The sequence below is a fragment of the Chiloscyllium plagiosum genome, unplaced genomic scaffold, assembly GCF_037043375.1.
Source record: "Chiloscyllium plagiosum isolate Xiang-an unplaced genomic scaffold, Cpla_swu_hap1 HiC_scaffold_23, whole genome shotgun sequence".
In the NCBI taxonomy this organism is placed as follows: Eukaryota; Metazoa; Chordata; class Chondrichthyes; order Orectolobiformes; family Hemiscylliidae; genus Chiloscyllium; species Chiloscyllium plagiosum.
This window is the reverse complement of record NW_028270161.1, coordinates 58,887,800-58,907,233: the sequence shown is the minus strand read 5'-3', so window position 1 is coordinate 58,907,233 and position 19,434 is coordinate 58,887,800. Positions and strand designations below refer to the sequence as shown.

Sequence of the window (19,434 nt, the reverse complement as noted above, 5' to 3'; positions counted from 1 at the left end):
CTATGTTATACTTTTTCTCTTTTGACTTTATATGTTTCTTAACTTCCCTCATCAGCCACGGCCACCCATGCCTCCTCCTAGGAACTTTCTTCCTTTTTGGAATGAACTGATCCTGCACCTTCTGCATTGTACCCAGAAATACCTGCCATTGTTGCTCCACTGCCATCCCTGCTAAGGTATTGCACTATTGAACTTTGGCCAGCTCCTCCCTCATGGCTCCATAGTTCCCTTTATTCAACTGAAATATTGTCACTTCCGATTGTACCCTCTCCCTTTTAAATTGCTGATTAAAGCTTATTGTATTATGGTCACTACCTCCTAATGGCTCCTTCACTTCGAGGTCCCTGATCAAATCTGGTTCGTTGCACAACACCAGATCCAGAATTGCCTTCTCCCTGGTCGGCTCCAGCACCAGCTGTTCTAAGAATCCATCTCGGAGGCACTCCACAAACTCTCTTTCTTGGGGTCCAGTGCCATTCTGATTCTCCCAGTCTACCTGCGTGTTGAAATCCCCCATAACAACTGTAGTAATATCTTTGTGACAGGCCAATTTCAGCTCCTTATTCAACTTACACCCTACATCCAGACTACTTTTGGGGTCCTGTAGATAACTCCCATGAGGGTCTTTCTACCTTTAGAATTTCTCAGTTCTATCCACACTGACTCTATATCCCCTGATTCTAGGTCCTCCCTAGACTGAATATCATTCCTTACCAACAGGGCCACCCCACCCCCTCTGCCCATTAGTCTGTCCTTACGATAGCACGTGTGGCCTTGAATATTCATTTCCCAGGCCCTGTCCACTTGAAGCCACGTCTCAGTTATCCCCACAACATCATAACATCGTAACATCGTTAAGTTTTTCATCTTTTAGAATGGGTTGCAGGAATTGAAACCTGTTGGATTTTAACTTGGCGTTGCGTGATTTTTTTTTACTTTCTGAAGAGAAATGGACTTTATGTGCTGGTTAATCGAGAGTGCCAGCTGACAAGGTGCCAGTTAAAACAGAGTTTGCTGTATGTTGTTACCAGCCAGCGGTTTGGATGAGGGAAGTTTCTGTTTACAACATACCTTGGTGCGTTAATGATGAGGAGATCTCCTTGCTTTCCTACCTCCAGGGAGCCATGAGAGTGGGATTTTCCCAGGGCATAAGCGGCATTGATGGTGGCAGCTACCAGACTCTCGCTCATCGACATCTTCATGTTGACACATGCCAGGTGCATGGTGATTGGCTACCAGGGAAATTACAACAACAAGCGTGACCAGTGAAAATTAAAGAAGCAAAATCATCAATGAACAATCCATAAAGTGCACAAGGCCTCACTCTCCTTAGAGCTGTGAACTCCCCTGAAATAATTCCCCTGAAAGTAGCTCACACAACCAGTGGAAGTCGTAGCTGAACCTGGGCAGGTTTGAAACAGATATTGCTGCTCAGGTAGTGGATAGGAGGAAATTGTGATGATGGATCACAACTCCAAAACTTATCAAAACTTTTAATTCCAAATTGCATTGGACTGTTCCAAGCTCTACCAAAAGCTGGAAATCTCGAAATGTTGCTGAGAGATTACAGGTGGAAACTCAGCATGTTGAAGTGGATTCAGTAGCAGTAGAGAGATTAAAAGTAAAGTAGCAGGATTGAAAATTTCAGGAAAAAAAAGAGAGAAAAGAGAGAGAGAAGTGGGAGAGGGAGAATAGAGCAAGGAGGGAAGTAAGAGAATTTCAGGAAAAACAGCTTGAGCTAAAGGGCAGGAACTCTAGACCCCTGACCCAAACTTCAGGCTGGAGACATCCTGGTTTGCTTGTTTAATTTCTAGGTTTGAGGAGACGGAGATATTTCTTTTAAGTAGTATTACAGTGGCCAGTCCAACATTTGCCTTAGCTTTCTGGGAAAACTCATGAAGTTTACTCCCCTCTTGCCTGGGGAAAGTGTCACTGATTACGTGGCAGTAGAAAAGGCGATCTTAAATGCGTATCAATTGGTGCCAAAGGTATACCATCAAAACTTCCATACCTCAGGAAATGGCCTGACCTGACTTACCTGGAATTTGAAACATTTAAAATAATTTGCTTTTGACTAACTGCATATGGACATTTATGTCAGAAGCAAGTTGTAAAAATCTCAGTGAAATAATTCTCAGAGGGGAGTTTAAGCACTCCATTCCCTTCCCAATAAGGGTACACCTCAAGGAACAGAAAGTGACTGGATCCAGGCAGGGAGCTACACTGGTTGGTGATTCGGAACTGATCCATAAACCCCTGTTCCAGAAAAAGTCCTGTGTAAGTCACCCCCAAAACATGCATAGAAAGTAAACATGGCAAATTGAGCTCCCATGGGAGAGGGAAAAACTGAGAGAAAGGACCACACCAAGAAGCCTGTGTGATTCACCTGCAGAAAGGTAGGTCATGTCTGAGTCAACCACTGGATTCAGCCAGAGAAATCAGGAGCAACCCCTTCTCTTGTTTAGTCCTTGTCCACCTCATTTTACTTTCTCTCTCTCTCTCTCAGGGCTCCATCTCCACCCCTCTGCTCACTCCTTTAGTCCCTCCCACCCCACCTCCATCATCAGCATATCTACCATCCTTTCCTGACTATGCTCAGTTATGACGAAAGGTCACTGATCACAAAACATTGGCTCTGTTTCTCACTCCACACATGCTGCCAGACCTGCTGAGTTTCTTTAGCAATTTCTGTTTTCTTTCACCAGGATTTTGCCTGGGATGGAAAATTTCAGCAATGAAGAGAGACTGTGTAAACTCGGGTTATTTTCTTTGGAGAGAGAAGGCTGAGAGGGAGAGGTGTATAACATTCTGAGGGGCATGGACAGGGTGAATAGAAAGCAGCTCTTCCCCTTAGTTCAGGGGTCAATAACAAGGGGATATAATTTTAAAGTGAAGGTTTAGAGAGGATTTGAGGAAACTATTTTTTCATCCAGAGGGTGAAATGCACTGGAATGCACTGTTTGGGAGAGTAGTTGAGGTGGGAAACCTAACAACCTTTAAAAATTACACGGAGGAGCACCTGAAATGCCATAACATTCAAGGCATTGGCCAAGTGCTGTAAAGTGGGATGAGTGTAGATTTAGTGTCATTTTGGTGGCACACAGACTTGATGGGCTGAAGAACCTCTGCTGTACTGTCTGGATCTCAAATGTTTTGATCTATGAATCTGTCACTCTACATGCTAGAAGCCAATTAAGTGGGAAGCCAGTCAGAATGAAACAAAAGACAGAAGGGCTCTCTTGCTCTGAAGTGCTGCTAACCAGTTACCATCGAAAGGAAACAGGTCAAAAGGATATCAACTAACCTGCAAAAACTAAAATCCCAAAAATGGCTGTTTAACTGTTCCGCTATCCATGTTCCACTGTCTACTTTTCCTGAACTATCCAGAGAGATTATCTGCTAAATACCTTTAAATTTTACCTTTTCTTTGGACCCACTTTTTCTTCCCAATATCAGGAGTTACACGAAACCAGATTATAGTCCAAGGTTTTGGAGCGCTGCTCCTTCGTCAGGTGAAGTTCCACCTGATTAAAGGGCATTGTTGTGAAAGCTTGTGATTTTAATTAAACCTGTTGGACTATAACCCAGTGTTGTGTGGCTTCTGACTTAGTCCACCTCAGTCCAACACCGGCACCTCCACATCATGACCATCATATTTCCAATATATTATTAATACTTCCCACATGTAGAAACTAATAAACTCACATTTTTGTTAATTCAAGTAAAGCCCAGCTAATTTGGCTCTTTTTGAAACGTAATTTGGTCTGGGTAAAAGGCATTCACAACAGAGGAATCCTTTTAAAACGAACCTTACTGTCACAAACTGAGGGAGCAGTGGGACTCAGTCCATTCCTCCTCACCCTGGAACTTAACGATTTGGAATATTTCTGTCTGAAAATATTCTAACTTGGAGAACTTCACATGGGAGTTGTTTGTAACAACTTGCATTTTCAGAAAGCTTTTTGCTTGTGAAAAGTGTCTGTTTGGCATTTGGGTACACTTCAAAAGTACACAAATACTTCCCCAATGTTGTAAAAGTACACAAATACTTCCCCAATGTTGTAAAAAAAACGCTGGATAAACAAGGGACCTTTCATTTCGAAGGCTCCAGATCAAAGCAATGAGCTCAACTGTCCTCTCCACCAAATACATCATTCCTTTTCTTCCAGAGGCACTGGATGAAACAATGACAGAATGGATTTACTTACCATCGAGCAACAGTATGCATTGGGATTAAAGTCACTACCAAGAGCAACAATCACTCCAGCATCAAGCATGTCTCGGGCTCGTGGTGTTTTAAGCCTGGAAACGTTTTAGAAATGTAACTATCAGCGTAATTTTATCCTGCATAAACTTTAAATCATTTACCAATAAAACTTTAACGTCCACTCCAGTAATCTCTGACTGCAGTCTGCCACCCTTTCACCCCATTATTGGTCTCAGTGAGTGTTGAACTTCCCTCCCTGAAACCTTTGACAACACTCCCCTTTCTCTTCCAGGTCCTCCTTAAATCTGCTCCCAAAGAGATGTTTGGTCCTCCCTCCTAATGGTGCCTTCCCTAGCTTGGTATACAAATCGCTGCGAATGTTTCACCTGATCAAAGGCGACTTACAAATGCAAGTTGTTGTTGTATCATATTGATCGATGCAGTGAAATTTTTTTCTGCATTGTGCCACTGTTTTCTTGAATTAGTCAAAGCTCGTTCCTCTTTCACTGTGAGTGTTGTTGCCACACCATGAGTTTGGGTTATTTACAGACTGATTGAGGAAATGCCAAAGTCATTCAGGCTTAGACATCACCGTATCCCTATTTATTAGATATTAATACCTAGATTCTGCTGCACACAGAGATCATAGATATACCCAGGCTTTGATCCTATAGCCACATTCAGTAAAGACTAATTTATCTGCTTAGTGTGGTCCTGTCCATGTGACATGTTTACATAAGCAGGTCCCATTGTAAATCATAGAACCTCTACAATGTGGAAGCAGGCCATTTGGCCCATTATATCCACACTGGCCCTCCAAAGAGCATCCCACCTACCCCCACCCTATTCCTGTAACCCCACATTTCCCATGGTCAATCCACCTAACCGCACATCTTTGGACTGTGGGAGGAAACTGTAGCATTCAGAGGAAACCCATGCAGACACAGGGAGAATGTGCAAACTCCACACAGACAGTCACTCAAGGGTGAAATTGAACCTGAGTCCCTGGCACTGTGAGGCAGCAGTGCTAACCAATGAGCCACCGTGACATCCAATGGAGGTTCTAATGGAAGCACATCAAAATAATGTTAAATTCTTGTTAAGGATATGAAGCCTGGATGGACGAATGGAGTTGAGGCAGAGATCAGCTATAGAAGCATCTTTGAGGCATTGAGTTGACTGTGCCACCAACCCTTTACTCCTCACTTTACTCAATGACTATAAGTGGTCACAACTTGACGATGGTGAATTAATGATGGTTTATTGATGGTTAAAGGGAATGGGCACTGTGTGAAATCAGATAGCGATTTACCGAGGCATTGCCACAACTTTTTCACTCAGTGATGAAACACGGGAACAGGAAATGACCACTCAATGCCTCAAAGGTGTTCCTTGTTCAAACTATCGCCAATCTCTGCCTCAACTCCATTTGCCCATTCTGGCTTCATGTCATTAATAAGAGTCTGTTGCTGCAGGGAGAAATGTCCAGTGTGTGCACTGTCAGGAGATGTCACCTAGTCTCAGCATCCTTCATTCCTCCACTATCTTGAAGTTTATCATGTCAAATGTCTACTTGAGTTTATGTAGCACTTGGAAATGAAATGCTGATATTGTACTAGGATGGCGTCATTATCAACCTGCATAGACAAGAACTACTTTGCAGTAAATGCATAAAATATCTCCCAAAATTGCAGACTTATGCATTGAGTCATTATACTGCCCCTAGTTATCCATCGCTAATTGCCCTTTAACTGAGAGGTGTTTTCAGTGGGCAGTTAAGAGTCAACCACATTTTGCTGTGGGTCTGGAGTCACATGTAGGCCCAGACCAGAAAGAACAGCATATTTCCTTCTCTAAAGAACATTGGTGAATCAGATGAGATTTATATGATAATTGACAATAGTTGTCATGGTCACCATTAGCAAGATGAGCTTTCAACTCCAAATTTATTCACAGAATGTAAATCCCACCAGCTTCTGTAATGGGACTTGTTCCCACTGGGCCACTGCAGTAAGAATTCTACTGTCATCACTACTACTGCTCTGTCTCCCATTTTGAGGATTTTTTGATTTTCTTTCTTATACGTTTTGATGTGTTATTGGCTGGGACAGGGAATCAATCTTTTTGCTTCCAAGTGCTCATTCAATTTTGATTCCTTGTTAAAAGTGAGAAAAAAAAAGTGCAGTTTAGCAATTAAAAATTGTACTTGATGCTAAATGCAGCAGTCAAATAATTCCTGCTATTGCGAGGTGTGAGTGACTACCCTTGACATCCAGGCTGCATCTGGCCGAGTGTGGCATCGCGGAGCCTGAGCAAAACCAGTGTCAATGGCAATCAGGTGAAGGGAGAACATCAATAAAATCAGGAGACATAGTGTGCACAAAAGAAGATGATTGTAATTATTCGGGATTAGTCACCTAGCAGGCATTTAGTTAAGGCAGGCACCAATGATGCTTCCTCCAGAAAATCAAATAGCGATGAAAGAAAAGCTGTGGAATTTTCCAGAGCATTCTGGAAGTCGGAATTGAATTCAAGTTTCTTAAGGCATAAGGGTGGCAGTGGTCAGTTAGTCTCCTACACTCAGGAGGAAGGTTCTGGAAGATGACTAGGCTCCTGAGATGATAGTATAGTGGACAATGAAAAAGCTTATCTAAGAGTATAACAGGATTTTAATCAGCTGGACCAATGGGCAGAGGGACAGCAGATGGAGTTTAATTTGAATAAATGAGAGGTGTTGCATTTGGGTAAGACAAACCAGGATAGGGCTTACAAGGTAATGGTAGGGCACTGAGGAGTGTTGTTGCAAAAAGTGACCTTGGGATGCACGTACATAGTTCCTAGCAAGTTGTGTCACAGATAGACAGGATGGTGAAGAATGCATTGGGCATGCTTGCCTTCATCAGTCAGAGCCCTGTGTTTTGGACATCAACTTGCAGCTGTACAGGACATCGGTGAGGCCACATTTGGAGTACTGCATACAGGAATTTTGGAAGGATGTTATTAAACTGGAAAGGGTGTAAAAAAGATTTCCAAGGATATTGCCGAGACTGGAGGGTTTGATTTATAAGGAGAAGCTGGATTGGCTGCAACTTTTTCCCCGGAGCATAGGAGGTTGAAAGGTTTATAAAATCAGGAGGGACATGCATAGGGTAAATAGTCAAGGTCTTTTGCCTAGGGTAGGGGAGTTCAAGACTAGAGGGCATAGATTTAAGGTGAGAGGGGAAAGATTTAAAAGGGAACTGAGAGGCAACTTGTTCACACAGAGAGTGGTTATATGTGGAATGAACTGTCAGAAGAAGTCGTAGGTGCAGGTAAGTTACAACATTTAAAAGACTTTTGGGCAGGCACATGGATAGAAACAGTTTTAGAGGGATATGCCCTTCTATGGCAAATGGGACTAGTTCAGTTTGGGAAATCTGGTCGGCATGAATGAGTTGGATTGAAAGGTCTATTTCCATGCTGTATGACTCTACCTTTGTTTCTCATGAAGCCAATAATGTTGGTGATGGGGAGAAAGAGGCTGGTGCTTGTGACTTTGAGGTGACCATCTTCTCTGACTCTGCGAGTTACTGCTTCTGCAGTGTCTGATGGAGGACTGGGAGGTGGGCCTCCAGGTCTGGGAAACATGCTGAAGACTTTGGGAATCTGAGCATTCAATTGGGCTGAGTGGGATTCTAGGTGGTTGCAGGTTTTATGACTGTGGGCTAGGGTAATGGTGCCATACCCTTCCTGGTGCACACCATAGCAGTTAAGTGACCTCTCACTAACCCCATCAATTGAACAGTTCTGTTGCAAAACTCCTTCATTGTGGGCCGAAGTATTTCAGATGACTACTTATTAACAGTAAAAAAAGAATCACACAAAACAAACTTGGAGTTTCCACATGGAACTGTAAGGTCAGTGAGCTTTACCCTGACAGAGCATTACTCTCTTAATACTTATCAAAGCCCCAGAAATAGCCAATGTAAGCAAAATCTGTTTACTACAAAGACAAATATTGACTGAATAGCTCACCTATAACCCATGCACTCTTAAACTCCTGATAAATTATTATCTCACACAAACACTGCCAGAGGCAGAGGAATGTAGCTCAGTGAGCTGTGGTAATGCTCTCAGTCATAAAACAAGCTTACATCACGCAGAGTGCATATACAACATAGAACTGTACAGCACAGGAATGGGCCCCTCAGCCCATGATGTCATGACAAACATAATGCCAAATTGAACTAATCCCTTCTGCCTGCCCTTGGTCCATATCCCTCCATTCCTTGCATATTGGTGTGCTTATCTCAAAGTTTCTTAAATGCCCCTATTGTATCTGTCTCCACCATCAGCCCTGACAGCGTGTTCCAGACTCCTATCACTCTCTGTGTAAAAAAACCTTCCCTCACATCTCCTTTGAACTTTCCTCTCTCACCTTAATTGCATGGTGCTTAGTCTTAGACATTTCAACTCTGGGAAAAAGATTCTGACCGTCAACCCTATCTATGCATCTCATAACTTTATGGACTTAAATCAGGTCTCGCCTCAACCTAACCAGTCTATGCTGATTCTATTACCAAGTGCCAACTACTTCTATATGTAAGATATGTGTAAGTTTTCAATTCTACTCCTACAGAAATTACCTCCCCCGTTTTACTTCCCTTCTTATTTTTTTATGAGTTTTAATTGATTTGGATTTTTAATGGTCTGTGAATCTGTACTTATCGATCACTCTATTGCCCGGTTCATTTAGTCACACAGTACCTCAATATGTAAGCGGTACTTGGAAGGAGCACAGCGCATGATTTTGCAGTTGCCATAGCAGCAATCCCAGCATCACTCACTTCTTCCAAGTGACTTATTGCGAGAGCACCAAGTTCAGCACCAAGCTATGAAGAGGAAGTCAAATGTATTAGTTACAAACCATCCTGCATCAGGAATCCCCAGCCTCATTAATTCACAGCACCATCACTGAAAATAGTCACAGCAGCAGAAGGTCAAGTGAACACAAACTCTAAGGACCTCAAGAAGAATAGAAGCCCGAATGTGGCTGTCAGTCACCAAAAGCCTTTCTTGAAATTGTAAATTGCAAATTATTGAAGGAAAGTTTCTGATGCATTTATAAGGCCACCTTTTGTATGAATGAACCTTAATAAAGTTGCACTGCGCACCAACACCATCCTCCAAAGTGGCCATCCCAGAATAGAACATAGAACATAAAACATAGAACATGAAACGTTAGAGCACAGTACAGGCCCTTCGGCCCTCGATGTTGTGCCGACCTGTGAAATTAATCTGATGCCCATCTAACCTACACCATTCCATTATTTTCCATATGTATATATCCAATACCTACTTAAATGCCCCTAACGTCGGTGAGTCTACTATTGTTGCAGGCAAGCCATTCCACATCCCAATTACTCTGAGTAAAGAAACTACTCCTGATATCTGTCCTAAATCTATCACCCTTCATATGTCCTTTCATGTTAGCCTTCACCATCCAAGGAAAAAGGCTCTCACTGTCCACCCTATCTAACCCTCTGATTATCTTATACGTCTCGATTAAGTCACCTCTCAATCTTCTTCTCTCCAATGAAAACAGCCTCAGTTCCCTCAGCCTTTCCCCATAAGACCTTCCCTCCATACCAGGCAACATCCGAGTAAATCTCCTCTGAACCCTTTCCAAAGCTTCCACATCCTTCCTATAATGCGGTGACCAGAATTGTACACAATACTCCAGGTGTGGCCTTACCAGTGTCTTGTACAGCTGAAGCATGACCTCGTGGCTCTGAAACTCAATCCCCCTACCAATAAATGCCAACACACCAAATGCCTTCTTAGCTACCCTATCAACCTGGGTAGCAACTTCCAGGGATTTATGCACGTGAACACCAAGATCTCTCTGTTCATCTACACTGCCAAGAATTTTAACATTAGCCCAGTATTCTGCATTTGTGTTACTTCTTCTGAAGTGAACTACCTCACACTTTCCCTCATTAAACTCCATTTGCCACTTCTTCTCCGCCCAGTTCTGCATCTTATCTATGTCCTTCTGTAACCCACAACATCCTTCAGCACTATCCACAACTCTGCCTACCTGTGTCACCCGCAAATTTACTAACCCATCCTTCTATGCCCACATCCAGATCATTTATAAAAATGACAAACAGCAGTGGCCCCAAAACAGATCCTTGCAGCACACCACTGGTAACTGAACTCCAGGATGAACATTTCCCAGCAACCACCAACTTTCAGCTAGCTAATTTCTGATCCAAACCGTTAAATCATCCTCAATCCCATGTCTCCATATTTTGTGCAATAGCCTATCTTGTGGAACCTTATCAAACACCTTACTGAGGTCCATATACACCACACCAACCGCTTTACCTTTATCCACTTGTTTTGTCACTTTCTCAAAGAACTCAATAAGGTTAGTGAGGCACGATCTACCCTTCACAAAACCATGTTGACTATCCCTAATCAAACTATTCCCCTCCAGATTATTATAAATCCTATCTCTTATAACCTTTTCCAACATCTTATCCACAACCAAAGTAAGGCTCACTGGCCTATAATTCCCAGCGTTGTCCCGACTCCCCTTTTTAAACAAGCATCATGGAGAATCTCCTTCAATAAAGAAGGAAGAGACTCGTCTGAAGTAGGGTCTGGCAGTGTGGGAGGAATGGCTGCTGTTAGCTCATGACCTTCCTTATGGCTATCTTTTCTGATGCAAGATATTCACTTTGACTCTCCCTTGGAATCTTTATGTTCCCTGTAGATTCCCTGTAGATTCTTGATCAGTTGGGGAATCAAGGGTTACATGAGGAAAGTGGATGTGAGGAATGTTGGATCAGCCATGATCCTGTTGAATGGTGGAGCAGATTTGATGGGTCAAACAGCCTACTGCTGTTGCTTTGGTTGTATGGTCTCATGGTACAGGGAACATAAAGATTCCAGGAGAGATATGTATGTTATTCTAGAAGATTCTTATTCTTTTATTGGATAGAACAATATGCTTTACTTTTTGCTTGGTTCATCTTATACCTATCTATTGGCTGTTCTCTCCTGTATCTTATCTTCCAGCCACTCTCTCTATATTGCACCCCCATGCTTCCTCTTTCTAAAAGCATCAGCAAACATAGCATCAGTTTCCATGTGTTTGTTTCTGCTGTGCAGCTCCACCCCATCACCATCTCTCTCTCATACCTCCCACTCTCTCTGATTGAGACCATACAACCAAAGCAAAAGCAGTAGGCTGTTTGACCTATCAAATCTGCTCCACCATTCAACAGGATCATGACTGATCCAACATTCCTCACATCCACTTTCCTCATGTAACCCTTGATTCCCCAACTGATCAAGAATCTATCTATTTCAGGCTTAAATATACACAGGGATTCTGCCCCCACAGCTCTCTGTGACAAGGAGTTCCAAAGATTCTCAACTCTCTGAGAGAAAAAATTCCTCCTCATCTCTGTCTTAAATTGGCACCCTTTTATTTGATTGACATTCGGTGTTGGAGGAGTGAGTTTCTTCCAATTGGTTATTAGGAAGACCCTGTTGTAGACTCTGTTCACTGACTGTGGATCATGTTCTCCTGACTGGCCACTCCGTACAGTCTGACCCAAATTGTTCGGAACCCCAGACTCCTGTCTGACTCCACACTGTGCTCCTACCCACATCATTGTCAAAACTATCTCCGTCCACCTCTCCAGTACTGCTTGCCCCAACAGCTGCAGCCTTGGTTCCTCTAGACCTAAGATGTAAGAACAGAAGTAGGCCATTCAGCTCACCCAATCTGTACCAGATTCAATTATTCCAATGTTGTTCCACCATCTTCCATAAAATCCAACTCATCCCAAGCCCAAACTTCCAATCTCTCGTTTCTCACTGGTCACCCTGATGCACATTATCTCCTCACTTAACACCTCCTTAAATTGTGTTAATGGCAAATTGCATTTTGAAATATCCTCCTCAAATCCTCCCATGTCCTTGTCGGTAAATTTTCTGCTCTTACATTATGACAATGACTCAGTTGAAAGTTCTTCACTGGATTGTGAAGAATTTGGGACATCCGTAGATCACAAAGGCATTACGTAAAAACCTGCATGAATCACAGAAAGTAGGTCTGCAATGCAGCACATCATAGGAAAGGCAAATGGACTTTATTGCAAAAGGACTGGATTATAAAAGTAAAGAAATGTTGATACAAATATGTAGGAGCAGAAACTTTACCGACAAGGACATGGGAGGATTTGAGGAGGATATTTCAAAATGCAATTTGCCATTAACACAATTTAAGAAGGTGTTGTGTGAGGAGATAATGTGCATCAGGTTGACCAGTGAGAAAAGAGAGATTGGAACTCCTTGGGAGTTCGGGCTTGGGATGAGTTGGATTTTATGGAAGATGGTGGAACAACATTGGAAGGAGTTGGTGAGACCACACCTGGAATACTATGCCCAATTTTGGGTTTCCTTACTTGAGGAAGGATGTGGTGGCACTGAAGGTAGTTTAGAAGATGTTCATCAGATTGAATCCAGAAATGAAAGGGACGTCATACAAGGAGCGATTGAATAGTTTGGACTTGTATTTGCTGGAGTTCAGAAGAATGAGGGAGGATCTGAGTGAGGTATGTAAAATGCTTAAGGGAGTTGGTAAAGGAGACATTAAACAGATGATTCCCCCTTATGGGACAGTCTTGAACAAAAGGTCATAGATATAGAGTGAGAGGAAGTAAGTTCAAAACTGAGGTGGGGAGAAACTACTTCCCTCAGTGGGTTGTGAATCTGTGGAATGCAGAATGCACCGGGGGAAGAATCAATCAATTGATTCAAGAAAGAAATAGATATGATTCTGATGAAACGCAGGATAAAGGGCTATGGGGAGCAGGAAGTAGAGTGGAATTGACACCAGGATAAGATCATGCATGATCATGTTAAATGACAGAGCGGATTTGAAGGCCTGAATTGCCTACTCCCGTTCGTTTTTCTCTCTCCAGCACCATAACTCTCTGAGATCTCTGCTGCCCTCCAGTTTAGGCTTCCTGTCCAGCCCTCGTGTTTCCCACTGAACCTCTGCCAGCTATCAAAGCTCCAACTTCTCGCATTCCTTTTCCTGAACCTCTCAGTCCCTCAGTCTCTTTCCTCCTGTAACATTCTCCTTCAAACTGACCTCATTCACTCACTTTTTATCACTTGGTCTAAAATTTCTTTCTGTGGTTTGTGTCTAATTTTGATTGACCTGTGAGGGCCACAGTTTATAATATTAATTTTACCTAATGAACCTCAGTTTGATCAATTATTTGGATGATTGATTTGTTTCAATTGCTGGAACAGATTAACCACTATCACATTGAACCTCACTGATTTGATGACATATAAATTTCTCCTGCACTAAAACAAATCTGCAATTCACGTTTTGGACTATAACATCCATGTTACAACTGACCTCCATTGAATATCCAATCCTTACCTCTGCTGCATGCATTGGATAGAGCTCATCACCATGAAAATTAATCTGGAGTTTCATCTCTTTGCCAGCCTGTAATATAGCTCTGGTGGAATCCAGGTCAAAGACTCCCTTTTCACAGAACACATCAATGTTATCGATGTGAAATTCACCGTTTGCCATCATCTCCTTCAGTTTGGGGAGTTGAACTCTAATGATATCATCCACGGTTTCCGCTGGGGTCTTCCCTCTAGTGTGCAGACATCACAGTTACTTTCATTACAGTCCAATGTGCTTCTACATTTTAAACTTAAAGTCACTGCCTCACTAAATCTCATAGTCATCTCATGATCATGTCAGATCACTTGTGATCTTATCAAATGGCAGATCAGGTTCAAGGGGCTGAATGGCTTGCTCTAGATTTTCACCCACATGGTTGAATGTCGAAGTTATGATTAGTTAGAAAGTGACTTGTTATCTTCGCCATCTGTGCTTAATTTGATTTATATATTGTCATGTGTATCTTGTTACAAAATACAGGAGTCAATGACCGGGGACATAGATTTTAAGGTAAGGGGTAGGAGGTTTAGAGGAGATGTGAGAAAAACATTTTCATCCAGGAGGTGTTTGAATTGGGAACTCACTGCCTGGAAGGCCGATAGAGACAGAAACCTTCACAACATTGAAGAAATATTTGGGTGTGCACTTGCAATGCCAAGGCATTCGGGCTAGAGGCCATGTGCTGGAAAATGGGATTAGAATGTTAGGCAGTTGTCTTTGATCTACTTGGATATGATGGGCTGAAGGGCCTTTTTTTCTGAGCTGTAGATCTCTGTGACTCAGTAACTGCTTTCTGACTCCATAAATAAATCACATGGTGAAAAATTCCAAATGTTCCTGTAAAGATCCCAGCCTGGCAGTGGGACTAATAATCACAGATCAAAAAGGAGGGAGAAAGTACCTTCGTTCCTATCACACCATGTCACCTCATCAGGACGTGCTGACGTGTATTACACAGGAACAGGAGGAGGTTAGAAGCAGGAAGTATATTCCCAATGGTGGTTGAATTCTGAACCAGGGATCATTGTTCAAAGTAAAGGGATAAGCCTTTAAGGACTGAGGTGAGGAGAAATTTCTTCACCCAGGGAGTGGGGAGCCCGTGGAATTCACTACCACAGAAAGTGGTTGAGGCTAAACATTGTGTTTTCAAAAAGAAGGTAGATATAGTTTTTTTGTACCTAAAAGGATGAAAGGATATAGGAGGGGTGGGATCAGGATATTGATCAGGAAATTTAATGTGGAGCAGGATTGAGGGATGGAATGGCCTACTTCTGTTCCCACCTTTTATGTTCTATAGGCCATTCAGCCCTTCCACTCTGGTTTGCCTTCACATGATGATCGGAATTGATCTGTTTATTATATCTTATTTGTTATATTGTTATGTATGTTATATTATAACTGGAAGAAGCTGAAAATGTGTTGCTGGAAAAGCGCAGCAGGTCAGGCAGCATCCAAGGAACAGGAGAATCGACATTTCGGGCATAAGCCCTTCTTCAGGAACCAAAGATAGTTCAACAATCAATTTCTCATCCAATAGCAGTACTGCACACATTATGCAGACCCACTGTCGGTGGGAAATATAATGATTGGCTTCAAGTAAACCAAGATAACACATTTACCTCGGCACAGAATGAGCACCACAGTATGTGGAGGAGATGCTGATATCGAGTTCCCTTCGGGCTCGTTCAATCACCCGCAGCATTTTGGTCTCGGTTTCCAAGTTCAAGCCATAACCCGTCTTACACTCCACCAGCGTGGTCCCTGTTCTGACCATACGCCACAGCCGCCCTCTCAATCTCTCAAAGAGCTCCTCCTCTGACGCCTTCCTCGTGTGTTCGACAGTGAAATGTATTCCTCCTCCAGCTTTGTGAATCTCCATATAGGATGCTCCCGCCAGCTAGTGTGTAAATTGAAAGCAAGTTAATGCGACCATCATTTTCAGTTCACTAGGTATTAGCATAATGAAGACAAAATACTGCAGATACAGGAAATCTGAAATTAAAATGTTGGACAATGTCAGGAGGTCTGGCAGCGTCGACGGAGAGAGAAACAGGGTTCACATTTTGAGTACGATATGACTCTTGCACAGACATGCTCAAAGCTGTGGCTCACAGATGGTAGCACAGTCCCAATTCCCATTAAGTCACAGCATCTTTGAGGTGAACTATGAACTTTGGCCGGTGATGGTTGCTCATTGATGTGGCACAGCTAAACCAGTTACCCAACTAAATGGGCCTAACCCAACAAAACAGGCCTAACCCAGCAAAAGAGGCCTATCCCAGCAAATCAGGCCTAAGGCAGTAAATCAAACCTAAACCATGTTCTGGAAAGAACACCATGCTTTGTTTCAAAGCTCGTGTTCTGTTTTGAGCCCTGTACTTTGGTTTGGACCTGTGTTCTGATTTGGGCCCTGTGTTCTGGTTTTAACTCGATGCTCTGGTTCAGGCTCTGTGCTCGGGTTTGGAGCCTGTGCTCTGGTTTGGAGACTGTGCTCTGGTTTAGGCCTTGTGCTCTGGTTTTAACCCAGTGTTCTAGTTCAGGCTTGTGCTCTGGTTTGGGGCCTGTCCTCTGGTTTGGGGCTTGTGCTCCAGTTTATGGCATGTGCTCTGGTTTAGGCCCCATGCTCTGCTTCAGGCACTGTGCTCTGTTTTGGACCCTGTACTCTGGTTTTAACCCAGTGCTCTGGATTGAAGTCTCTGCTTTGATTTAGGCCCTGTGCTCTCATTTGGGTCCTATGACCTGGTTTGAATTGCACTTTCTGTTCTTTCCTCTCCTCCATGAACTTACCTTCATTGCAAATTCATGAACTCTGTCTCCAGCCCACACCGGATGAGTGTGAGCATCGACCAAACCTAGAAGAGAAAAAGAAGATAGCACAAAAAAACTCTTGAATGTGAAGGTGTCATCACTGTGAAGTTAATATTGAATGTGATTACCCCGAGTGACTAACCTGGCAGCACACACATCCCACAAGCGTCGATTTCTTGGTCAAATGTAACTCCTGTATACTTGGATTGGATCAGTTCATTTGGCCCCACGGCCTCAATCAGACCCTCTCTGAAAAATGAGATTAGAAAACTACCGTCACTCACTGAGAGAGAGAGAGAGAGAGAGAGTATAAGGGTGTGTGAGAGAGGGATGTGTGACTGTGGCTGGGTTGTGTGTGAAAGGGGTATTGAGTGTAATTTGACAGGTGTGTGTGTGAGAGGAATGTGTGAGTATGAGGGGGGTGTGTCAGGTGTGTGAGTGGGTTATGTGTGAAAGAGGTATTGAGTGTGAGTGTCAGAGGGATGTGTGAGAGAAGGGTTTGTGAGTGTGAGAGGGGTGTATACATGGGTGTGAGACAGGTGTGTGTCTGAGAGAGGGATGTGTGAAAGTGAGGGGGAGTGTGAGTGTGACAGGGGTGTGTGTGAATGGGTTTTGTGTGAGAGAGATATTGAGTGTGAGAGAGGTTTTGTGTGTGTGTATGAGGGGTATGAGTGTGTGCAAGGAGAATGTGAGTGTGTGTGTGTGTGAAGAAATTGTGTGCGTGCAAGAGATGTGTGTGTGTGTGGAATGAAAGTGTATGCGAGGGGTTGAGAGAGTGTGTGTGTGTGCGCACGCAAGTAGTATGAGTGTGTGTAAAGTGAGTGTGAGTGTGTGCAAGGGATTGAGTGTGTGTGTGTACATGTGAGGGGAGGGTGAATTTGAGCAAGCTCTTACCTGTTGATGACAATGCTGGCCCCAGTGATCACGACCAGTCTCTGCATCTCGGCCTTGCCCAGGTACTGGGCCCCACTGTCACTGACCTGCACCAGCTGGGCCGCATTCCTCACCAATAACCTGCACTGGCTCGGCATGGTGAGGACAGGGAGAGGGTGAGAGGAGGTAGGGGAAAGCAGAGGAGGCCGAGCTCCCACAAGGATACCCAGCTACACCTTCACTCCCTCGAACTCCAAAACGCTCAAAATCTCAACTTCTCAAACACTCCACTTCCTCACCCGTCAAACCCTCACACCCTCAAATCCCCCCTCACCTTACCACACCCTCAGACCTACACCCTCCCCCTCACTCCCTCAGACCCTCTCACTCACTATCTCCCTCAGAGCCTCAGCCTCTCCCTCACACTCAGTCTCTCTCTTAGTTGCTCCCTATCTCAGTCCTTCACTCTCTCAGTCCCTCTTACTCCCTCCCTGATGATGAGAACACTGCTTTCTCCCTGAACTTTCTCCTTATTCTCTTTCGCAGTTTCCCAGGCACCAGCTTCTATTCCAGGCACAGTGAAGCTTGTGCGGAGAGCCCACAGGTCAGAAATTTTCATCTAAATATTGTGAAGGGCTCCAGCAGCAAAGTGTTGTTTAAAAGAAAAATATCTCGGAATAAAGGTAATAATTAACGGAACAAAGAAGCAGACATCCAACTCAAAGTGACTTGACTGATTGACGCAGACTGAACAGGACTGTGTGTGTCTGCACTGACTGTTGTATCTCAGTAAAGCGTGTATTTGAACTGACTATTATATCTCAATGCAGTGTGTCTGCACTGACTGTTATATCTCAATACTGTATGTCAACACTGACTGTTATATCTCAATACTGTATGTCAACACTGACTGTTATATCTCAGTATAGTGTGTGTGTCAACACTGACTGTTATATCTCAATACTGTATGTCAACACTGACTGTTATATCTCAGTATAGTGTGTGTGTCTGCACTGGCTGTTATATCTCAGCACAGTGTGTGTGTCTGCACTGGCTGTTATATCTCAGCACAGTGTGTGTGTCTGCACTGGCTGTTATATCTCAGCACAGTGTGTGTGTCTGCACTGGCTGTTATATCTCAGCACAGTGTGTATACGGCCTCACTCCTGCCTTGGTTTATCTTGGCTCCTGAGGCCAGTTTGAACTGGTCACAGATGCTCATGAGTCTGTGTGCTGAAAGCAGACCTGAGCAATAAACAGCAACGATGTCCATGCACAGGGAGGCTTTGACCTGCAGGCCCTCACTGCCTGGAATAGTCACCCCTCTCAGGCTCACATCCTTACTAATGGACACAGTAAAATACAACACACACACAAGGCAGGAGAGAATGGGCAGCTCTGCCTGACTCCAGTGACTGCACTAATGATGTTGGTGTAGGGCAGTTGGATCCAGTTGCAAATTTCCTCCCAAAAGCTTATTTTGGAGAGAGCATTCCCACTGTAATAATTACTGTTTATTACAAATAGTTAAATTCTAACTATGGTAGACAGTTATAAATCATTAACATTTAACGCTTCAAATTAAAACTCTAAACCCCCTATAAACGACTGAATACACTCATACACACGGACAAATAAAGGTAAAATAGGTTATAGATGAAGGAAAGCTGAAGGCAGTTCACTGGCTCCTATTGACAGGTTGATGAAATAATCCTTCTGATTCTTAGGCTGGTCAGAGCATTGCTGCTCAATCATCTTTCTCCAGATGTTTCTATTGGTTTCAAGAGACAGATAGTATCTGGTTTGCTAATAAAAGTTCACTGACTTATCAGTTAAAAGTCATAGTTCCTGAAGCTTGGTGACCTTCAGCCAGTACAGGAATCAAACTCATGCTATTGGTGTTACTCCACATTAGAAACCAGCCATCCAGCCAACAGAGGTAACTAACCCCCTGAAATTAATTGCTTCAATTGCTGCTTGTTCAAACAATGTTTGCCATAAGTGTCTGATGCTCTTCATAACATGCAGCAATCTAATAAACCAGTGACTTTAAAAC

General features: G+C 43.3%; 1 protein-coding gene across 4 annotated transcripts in view; it reads right to left on the bottom strand.

The window, feature by feature from the left end:
- Nucleotides 1-17,734, bottom strand: part of amdhd1 (amidohydrolase domain containing 1) — a 44,302-nt gene extending 26,568 nt beyond the window's left edge. The window contains exons 1-8 of one of the 4 annotated variants that reach the window (XR_015761199.1): nt 17,400-17,727; nt 16,648-16,754; nt 16,485-16,549; nt 15,317-15,594; nt 13,662-13,887; nt 8,954-9,078; nt 4,209-4,302; nt 1,072-1,232 (exon numbers count right to left, since the gene is read on the bottom strand). Coding sequence is in view for 3 of the 4 variants with exons in the window: in XM_087999727.1 (XP_087855853.1) it covers nt 1,072-1,232; nt 4,209-4,302; nt 8,954-9,078; nt 13,662-13,887; nt 15,317-15,594; nt 16,485-16,549; nt 16,648-16,754; nt 17,400-17,536 (1,193 nt within the window). In the remaining variant the exon portion in view is untranslated. Of the gene's footprint in view, nt 1-1,071; nt 1,233-4,208; nt 4,303-8,953; nt 9,079-13,661; nt 13,888-15,316; nt 15,595-16,484; nt 16,550-16,647; nt 16,755-17,399 lie in introns of all 4 variants that reach the window. The other 3 variants (XM_087999727.1, XM_043713302.2, XM_043713301.2) reach the window with 3 other exon arrangements.
- Nucleotides 17,735-19,434: the final 1,700 nt, after the last annotated feature.